Below are 8,033 nucleotides of genomic sequence, written 5' to 3'. Positions count from 1 at the left end.
TGGCTATAAATGAGGTTGTTTGGGTGTTAGTAGCTGCTTTAGTAAGCTACAAGTTGACCGAATGAACTTGTCTTGCAAATGTTTTAGCAGTCTGCAACTCGTGGACCAGAACTGGCTCCAAACGCTGGGACCATGGACCAACACTCAGCTGCATCACTTCCATTACAGCTAATATCAGCATTTGATTGTAGTTCACCTTTCCTTTTTTTCTGTCTTCTTCTGGTACTTTAGTTTGCTTTTCTACTTTTTGATTCACCTATGTCCTTCTGACAGGCTTGATCACAAATCTGTCAAACACAGGCTTTGAACTATAGTGTATTCAACAGTCTTAGCAGATCACCAGTATTTTCAATTTCCAAGCAAACTGCCAGTGTTTTACAATAGTTTTGCCAGAGACATTTTTTTGCTTTGGGAACTTGATTCATGCAGCCTGAATTCTCCTTGGATTTTAGATCTGCTGACCCTTCACCCCATGAATTCTTCCTGCATGAGTGTGCTTAGACTGTTGGATTAGCATTGGTATAAACATCCCCTGTGTTGCTTTTCTGTACTTCCGCTAGGGTTTTGGAGGGTTTGCTTGGGGGTTTCTTTGATTGCTTTTTTGGTGGGTTTTTTGCCTAGTGATTAAAAGGTTAGTTCAATTAAGGACCCAGTCACAGGTTGTGTAACTCTTTCAAAGACATCTCTGGTTGAATGCTTCCTTAGAAGAGAATGCCTGTTGTCTCACAGTATGTGCAATGGAACTTGTGTAGCTGCTTTGAAGGAATGAAATTCCCCACACATTGTGAGCTACAAACAAATTAGAGGAAAGTTGTTTAGTGTATTAGTGGGCCAGAACTTCTTACCCTTTTGTTGTATGCCATTTTATCTCATCTTGCAATGTGCCTCGTTTGGGGATGAGGTTGCTCTAAGGCTCATATCTTCTCTGTTCTGTTTGACTTCACTCTTTAAGGTGTCATCTTAGTCAACAGCAGTTTGTGGGTGACCATACAATAGTGGTTTCTTCTTCATTCCAACTTCTTCTGCTGATAGGCTGCATAAAAACAGCTGGCAACATAGGTCATTCCCTTGTATGGCTGTTTTTCTTTTTGCCATGTAAATGCTTGATGTGGCTTGCTCACAGAAGTTGAGATGACAAGTTGTTGGGTATTGTTTAGTTAGATTTTTTAGTTGATTCCTTAAGAAATATTCTTCTTGTTGTCCTTCAAGTGGCTTCTAAAAATCTTTGTAGAATTAAAACACAGGAGATAACTTCACTATGGTTGGCTGGTACTCCTTTTCGTCAGTTGTGGAAACTGTGATGACTTTAAAATGTGGATGTAAGTAGCTGTTTGTCTGAGACTTAGATTTTTTAACTAGCTGGTCTAAACTGAGTATTTCTAGAAGTGAGAAATTGATAGCACCAGTATCAAGGTGATTCAGACAACCCATTCACTAATTCCACATGCTTCTGCCAACACACTTGCTATTTTAATGCTGATTGCAAATGAGCTACTAATTCACCTCTGGCCTAGCCTTGCTGAAATGATTAATATTCACAAGAATGGTTTTGATCTTTGTGATTATGGGTTTTTTGCTTTAGATTTATTTTGTTGTAAAGTATCTGCAAGAATGTAATACAGTAGCTCAGTCATTTAGGGTTTGATTTCTGCTAGGACTGAGAGTACTGTAGATAAGATATTGGGGGGCTGTGAATATTCAAGTGAGGATGTTTCAAAAACCTTAAAAAGACTCAACAAGTTCATAAATAAAGAGTACTTGAAGCCTTGACTCCAGACAGTATGTGCTGGACACATCAACCCAGCTTGTTTGCTGCTCTCCATTTCAAAACTCTGAACCTCAGTAAAATTGTATGGAAAAGCACAGCTGTAAGATAAAATTATTATTTGCAGCAGGAATTCACCATGAGGGCTAAAGCAGTATGAAATAGAAAAATACCACTTTTTCCTCAGTTAAGTTTGTGAGATGTTGGAATGTGCTTGCAGAAAAACTAATTGCATTGCAGGAGAAATAAATGAGACATTCCCTGTGATGTGTGGGGATTAGAGGAGGGCCAGAATTATGCAGTTAGAACACAGTTCCAGAAAAGATGAAGTGTGTAAGGATTTTCAGAAAGAAATACTGTTTTGTATTGGAAGTGGAATACACTCTGTCATTCTAAGCACAACTGTTTTAGAGTCCATTTATTTAAAAATCATCAGTATATCAAAGATAGCAAAGTCTATTTCCCCATGTTGCTATGGTGACAGATTACTGTCATTGTGGCTAGGTGCCTCTGCCTAATCAGATAATGTAATACAGCTGCTTTTAATTATTCTCACGCTAAGGGCATAACTATTTTCTTGATTTAAAATTTTTCTTGATTTAAAATTTGCCACTATGGAATGCAAGCAATTCCAAGATGCACTCTGAAGCATCTCTGCTGAAGTAGAGAACCATTTTCTGTACCCCTGTTTCTGTTATTGTTCCTATTTTTATATCTGTACTTGGGGCATCAGTGAGTAATATTCAGCTCCTCAATCCCCTGACAAAAAGAATTTCTTGATTGTTGCTTCAGTGGTATAATTTGACAACTTTTTTCTCCAATTTGCTCATTCTTCCTCAACATGGCATCAGGAGGAGGATAAGAAAAAGGCAAAGGCATTCCATTTATGAAGAAGCCCATTTCAGATGTCATGGAGAGCTCCAGTTTAAAAACCTCCCAGTTCTGCCAAGGATAGATTCTCATTTCTTTCTGGAACACTGGCAAGCCCTTGTACTCCCTCATGACAAAATGTATAAAAAAGAGGTAGGGATATCAATCTCCAGAGGTTGATTCAAACAGGATCCTGTACAAACAGGTATTCATACTGAATTCCTTTGACTTCTCTTTATTGTTTACTCCTCCCTGAACAAATTTGTTTTGGAAGGGAAGAGCCTCACTATTGACTCTTTGTAGCTATCTTTTCAGTATTTGACACTGCTGTGTTTTCTCTGATGCTCAGAGTAAGCACAAAGATCTGGTAGTGCTAACAAGGATGTGGAATTTCTCTGTGCCCACTTCAAATACCTTTTTAGATGACTTCATTATAAAGCAGACCTTTCCCAAAGGTTCTTCAGAGCAGACTACTTCTGTTTATATTGGTTCGTACAGAATCCAGTTTTTTTATTCTTTTGCTTGAAGAAGGGAGTTGTATAAAACCTACTTAACCCTGCTAAGACTATGTGAGGAAGGGACATGCCAGTCTGCTTGTCCAGGCATACAGTGCAAAATGTTTAGGAAAAAGTATATGCTTCTTAAATACAAAAAGATCTGATCTGCTTCATGAAATGCTCTCCTGGGTCAAAAGATCTGGTAAGCTGTGAAAGAAGATACTGAACATGTGCTAATGAAATCATCAAGAAGGTGGCAACTCAGAATGGTTCTTTGAGCCAGTATACTTCTATTTTTCTGTTCAAAAACTTGGTGTATCCCCAAATCAACAATCTCTCTGATGCATCCATTGAGAGAAAACCCTTATCTATCTTGTCTTTAAGAAGTGGAGCATGAGAAATAACGAGAGAATGAAGAGATGCTTTCTGTTCCATTGAACAATTCAAAAAGGTTAAGAATGGCTGATAGAATTCTGTATGTAGTGTGTTTTGGTTGGGTTTTATTATCTTTATAGTAACCTGGTGCTTGTTCCTTGAGCTGCTTGTTCCTTGTTCCTTCTAGTAAGTTCAGTTTTTGAACCAAGCACTGGAAACTGTCTTCATTCTGGTTTCAAGTACTGTAGAAATTAGCTGTACTGAATGAGAATTTGCTTAAGTAGTGCAAATAATAACATATCAATTAAGTACAAATAGTGAATACACCTTGATATTGAGACATGTTTCTAGGAACAAGCTAATGTAGTGCAGTGTTAAATTCCTTTGCTCTGGAAGGGAGCTTCATGATTGCCCTAGAGAAAAAGGTGTGGCTGCTGCTCACTTCCATTTTGGAAGAGCATCTCTTTTATCTTCAGTCAGAGCCTACATGAAAGCTGTTAACCATAAATTACAGAGGATGCATAGTAAAGGTGTTCAAATTTGGGAGAATTGCAGAACGAAGGTTACCTGTACACCTTAAATCTAAACAAGTAATAGTAATTAATTTATTTTCTTTCACTTTTAAGAAATATTTATTTTGGTGTATTTCCAATGTTAAAGGTGTCAAGTCTTACTCTACACTGTTGAAAATCTCTATGAATACAGAATTACTGCCATTCTCCTGGGGGGTTTTTTTGGTTTTTTTTTTTTTACAGTGCTTGTCATGATGGTATCAGATTATGCTGCACGTGTTAACTGCACATCTGTTTGATGAGTGCTGATTATCCCGATTACACAGGCAAAACACTCTTTTTGTTAGCAGTTTTGTCTGCTTAGAATAAAACTTGACTAATTCCTATGAGGAAAAGGGTTAGCTGCTTTTGTCTACCCCAAAAGGCCATCTTGGTGCAGACAGCTGCACAGAATTTTTTTCCCTGAGCTTGTTAGCATGGTAAAACCAAAGTATGACTGCATCAGGGATTTTTTAAGGAGAACATTAAGACAGTGTTGTGGACAGGCTACATACTAGCTCTGCTTACCTCAGTGTTGTGCATCACATTAACCATCCATCTATAATGAAATGAGAGTGCTTGTCCAATGAGTGCCTTAATCATATTGCCTCTAGATCTGAGAGCAAGACTGAGAAAGGTGAGGAGATCCAATGGTTATGTTTGCTATGGATTACCAGTTTCTTAGGGATATTGATGGGTCTTGCGTGAGCTTGGGGGAATTTTTTTTTTTTCTTTTTAAATCTTTTTCCTCTTCATGCTAGGGAAACTGAGGGGAAGCTAGATTGACAGCACAGTCAAGTCTGTTGCTACTGGTTAAATCCTTATACTTTGCAGTGTTACTACCTCTCTCCAGTGCAAAAGTAGCTTTTTGTAAACCTCTTTCCCTTTCTGACTAAAATTGCTGCTCTGTTTTGAAAGGGTGTTGGATAATTTCTTTCCTTCACAACTCTTCTCTAAAGGGACCAGTGCAGGCCTGCTTTTCACCTCCATACATTCAGCTCCCTGCCTGCTGATCAGGTGTGACTGACTGCAGCTGGATGAAATGTTACTCTGCATCACTGGCACAAGCAGCTCCAGTTTCCTGGGAAACAAGTGCTAAGACTGTATTGTAGGCAACAAACTATTCTTCCTGTTAGTGAGTAAGCATCCTCTCTTACATAAAAATAGAGCCCTGCAATTTTGAGAAATTATTACACACTGAAACATTGAAATTGTGGATAATTTGCAGCGTGAGAGGTTTTAAATTCTGGATGGGTGAAGTAGTTGCAGGAAAAACACATTTGTAAAGGTGAATAAAAAAATCCCACATCTCTGAAATACCTATAAGTATGAGTCAGACTGGTAAAAAATAACAAAAACAATCTGCAGTTTTCCCTTGTTCTGGGTACTTTTGCTACTGCTCTGTTTCCAATATTTTTAATAGTTTATGGATTTGAAGTCATATGGATATTTTTATTCTGTTACAGATCTGGAGTCCTTACAAGCAGCCTGACTGCACGGGAGATCTGGACGGTAGGATTGAGGATGATTCACGTTGCCTCTACACTCACGAGGAGTACATCAGTCTTGTATTGAACAGTGGTAGTGGTTTGTCCCATGATTATGCCAACCAGTCAGTCCAGGAAGATCCACGGATGATGGCCTTTTTTGACTCCCTAGTGCGCCGGGAGATCGAGGGTTGGAGTTCTGACTCGGACAGTGACCTCAGTGAGAGCACAATCCTGCAGCTTCATGCAGGAGTCAGTGAACGTTCTGCTTACAGCGAGTCAGAGTCCTCAGCCTCTTTGCATCACTCCCCACCACATGTGGCTGAGGAATCTGAGGAAACTGCCTATAACTTAAGGGCCTTAAGATCAACTGAATCCCCCTCAGCCAGAGAGGACGTGGCTTCCCGGCAGCAGAGGCTCTCTGCGCTGAGAAAGTATCAGGATAAACGTCTCCTGGCCCTTTCCAATGAATCTGATTCTGATGACAATACCTGTGAGGCAGAACTAGACACAGACCTTTTCCCACGGCCACGGTCCCCAAGTCCTGAGGAGAATGAATCCAGCAGTTCCAGCAGCAGCAGCAATACAGAAGATGAAGAGGAACTGAATGAACGACGCACGTCTATGAGGCAGCGCAATGCACTGAGGCGCCGACAGAAGGTGCAAAAGGAGGAAAGGACTACTACTAACACAGAGAATGTGACCCCCTACATAGGTGAGGATATCTATGATTACCCCCAGATCAAAGTAGATGATCTATCTTCTTCTCCATCTTCTTCGCCGGAAAGGAGTTCAGCCAGCAAAGAAGTTCTCAAAGAAAGGACCTCTCCTTGTTCAGACAGTGAATCCGTGGAGAGAAAGATTTACAAAGCTTACAAATGGCTTCATTATTCTTACATATCATATTCTGCTAGTAAAGATGGTGAGTCCTCCAGAGGAGATGGGGAGAATGATGAAGGAAAACCAGGAACTAGTGGAAGGCACAGTACAGCACACTCACTAAACAAGGAAGATGGTAGAAACTTGGGTTCAGTGGTTCCTCAGGGTTCCTCAGCTCTTTCTACTGAGAACCACAACAAAGAAACTTTAAAAGAATGTGGCTTGATAGAAAATTCTAGTAATGGTCAAGCTCATGAATGTGACAATCAGCGGCGGATGGAGGGTCAAGAAAACACACCTGAAGACACTAGCAGTGGAGGTATAGAGCATTCTTTTGAGACTAAAAAGCTCAATGGAAAAGCTAACTGCAAAGGGCTAAATAGTTGTACTGAAGAACCATGCATTCAGACTGCAGGACTTGTGGAACAGAAAAACAGTCAGAACTGTCAACCAGCATCAAGTCATCACTCATTGGTCCCTCCATTCTCTACTGTTGCCATCTGTAGCATGTCAGGTCACTGCTCCAGAAACCAGACTGATGACAGTGAGGAGAGGAGCCCTGACACCTCCTGTGTTAACCACAATAATGGCTACTTGCATCTTCGCCCTTCATGCTTCAACAATGGACAGAGTTTTGGAGAGCAGGAGACTGTGACACAAGGACTACAGGTGTGCTCAAATGCTGATAGTGGCAACCTTGTTCAGATGGGTGTAACCTTGCACAAAGACTGCTGCCTGTCTGAAATGGACTCCAACAGCTACAATGTGGGCAGAAGAGAGGATACCATTGACTTGCATCCTACGAGCAGTGAGAGCACTCAGTCTCTCGGGGGACTGAAAAGACACAGAGTGGAGTTGGAAGATGCAGATTCAGAGGGTTCATCCTTAGAAAAGAAGCTAAAAACATGATAAATGCAAATGTCTGTCATAGTGTGCACTCAGAAAAAAAAAAAAAAAGAAAAAAAAAGGAGAAAGAAAGTATTAAAGGCACATAGAGCTTGGGTCTGAAACATTGCGTTTGATTCTCCATTCCATTCTTCAGTGGGTCTGTTTTAGATTGCCAGTGGTTCATGCTGTATAAAAATCCAACTTACTCCTTAATGAGACTGAGTCTAGTGTAACCATACAAGGTTCTGTTTAAAGTAAATCCTTATTAAGATGGTTGACTGAATTATTCTTGTGTGGACATGTGTCGTTTGTTCAGCCAGCCAACAAGGATGACTGCTTTAAGTTTTAAGTGTTCTTCTAAAAAGGAATTTTTCCACAGTGACACTTGCTATACATTATAGGCTGCAGAATGGTTGCATTAGGTCACACTGGTGGTGTCTGGGAAGTTGCTGCTTTGAAAAAGACAGGGAAGAAACCTTTCTGGGCCCTTTATTCTGCCTCAGAAATTGAAGAAATGCAACCATTAGAGAGGATATTTTCAGAACTGAATGGTATCATTAGAGACGATACTTCATAGAGGACTTGCTCCTGATACAGTTCAGTGATGTTATTTTCATGCCATCATAAAAGCTATAGGACATGACCCTCTTTCCAAAATCAACTTTAAATGTTCCCATGGTGACATTCAATTTTGTGGGTTTCTTTAGAGTGAAGAACTGAG

At 40.1% G+C, this 8,033-nt stretch overlaps 1 protein-coding gene across 2 annotated transcripts in view; it reads left to right on the top strand.

Annotated features, from left to right (window-relative positions):
* The window catches only part of DCAF5 (DDB1 and CUL4 associated factor 5), a 79,200-nt gene extending 71,605 nt beyond the window's left edge, over window positions 1-7,595 (top strand). For both annotated transcript variants that reach the window (XM_071744446.1, XM_071744447.1), the window contains exon 9: window positions 5,525-7,595. In XM_071744446.1, the coding sequence (XP_071600547.1) occupies window positions 5,525-7,333 (1,809 nt within the window). In that variant the 3' untranslated portion in view covers window positions 7,334-7,595. The remainder of the gene's footprint in view (window positions 1-5,524) is intronic.
* The last annotated feature ends 438 nt before the right edge of the window (window positions 7,596-8,033 follow it).

The sequence above is a fragment of the Heliangelus exortis genome, chromosome 5 (genome assembly GCF_036169615.1).
Source record: "Heliangelus exortis chromosome 5, bHelExo1.hap1, whole genome shotgun sequence".
Classification (NCBI taxonomy): Eukaryota; Metazoa; Chordata; class Aves; order Apodiformes; family Trochilidae; genus Heliangelus; species Heliangelus exortis.
The sequence above is the reverse complement of the archived record's forward strand: the minus strand, read 5'-3'. Positions and strand labels throughout refer to the sequence as shown.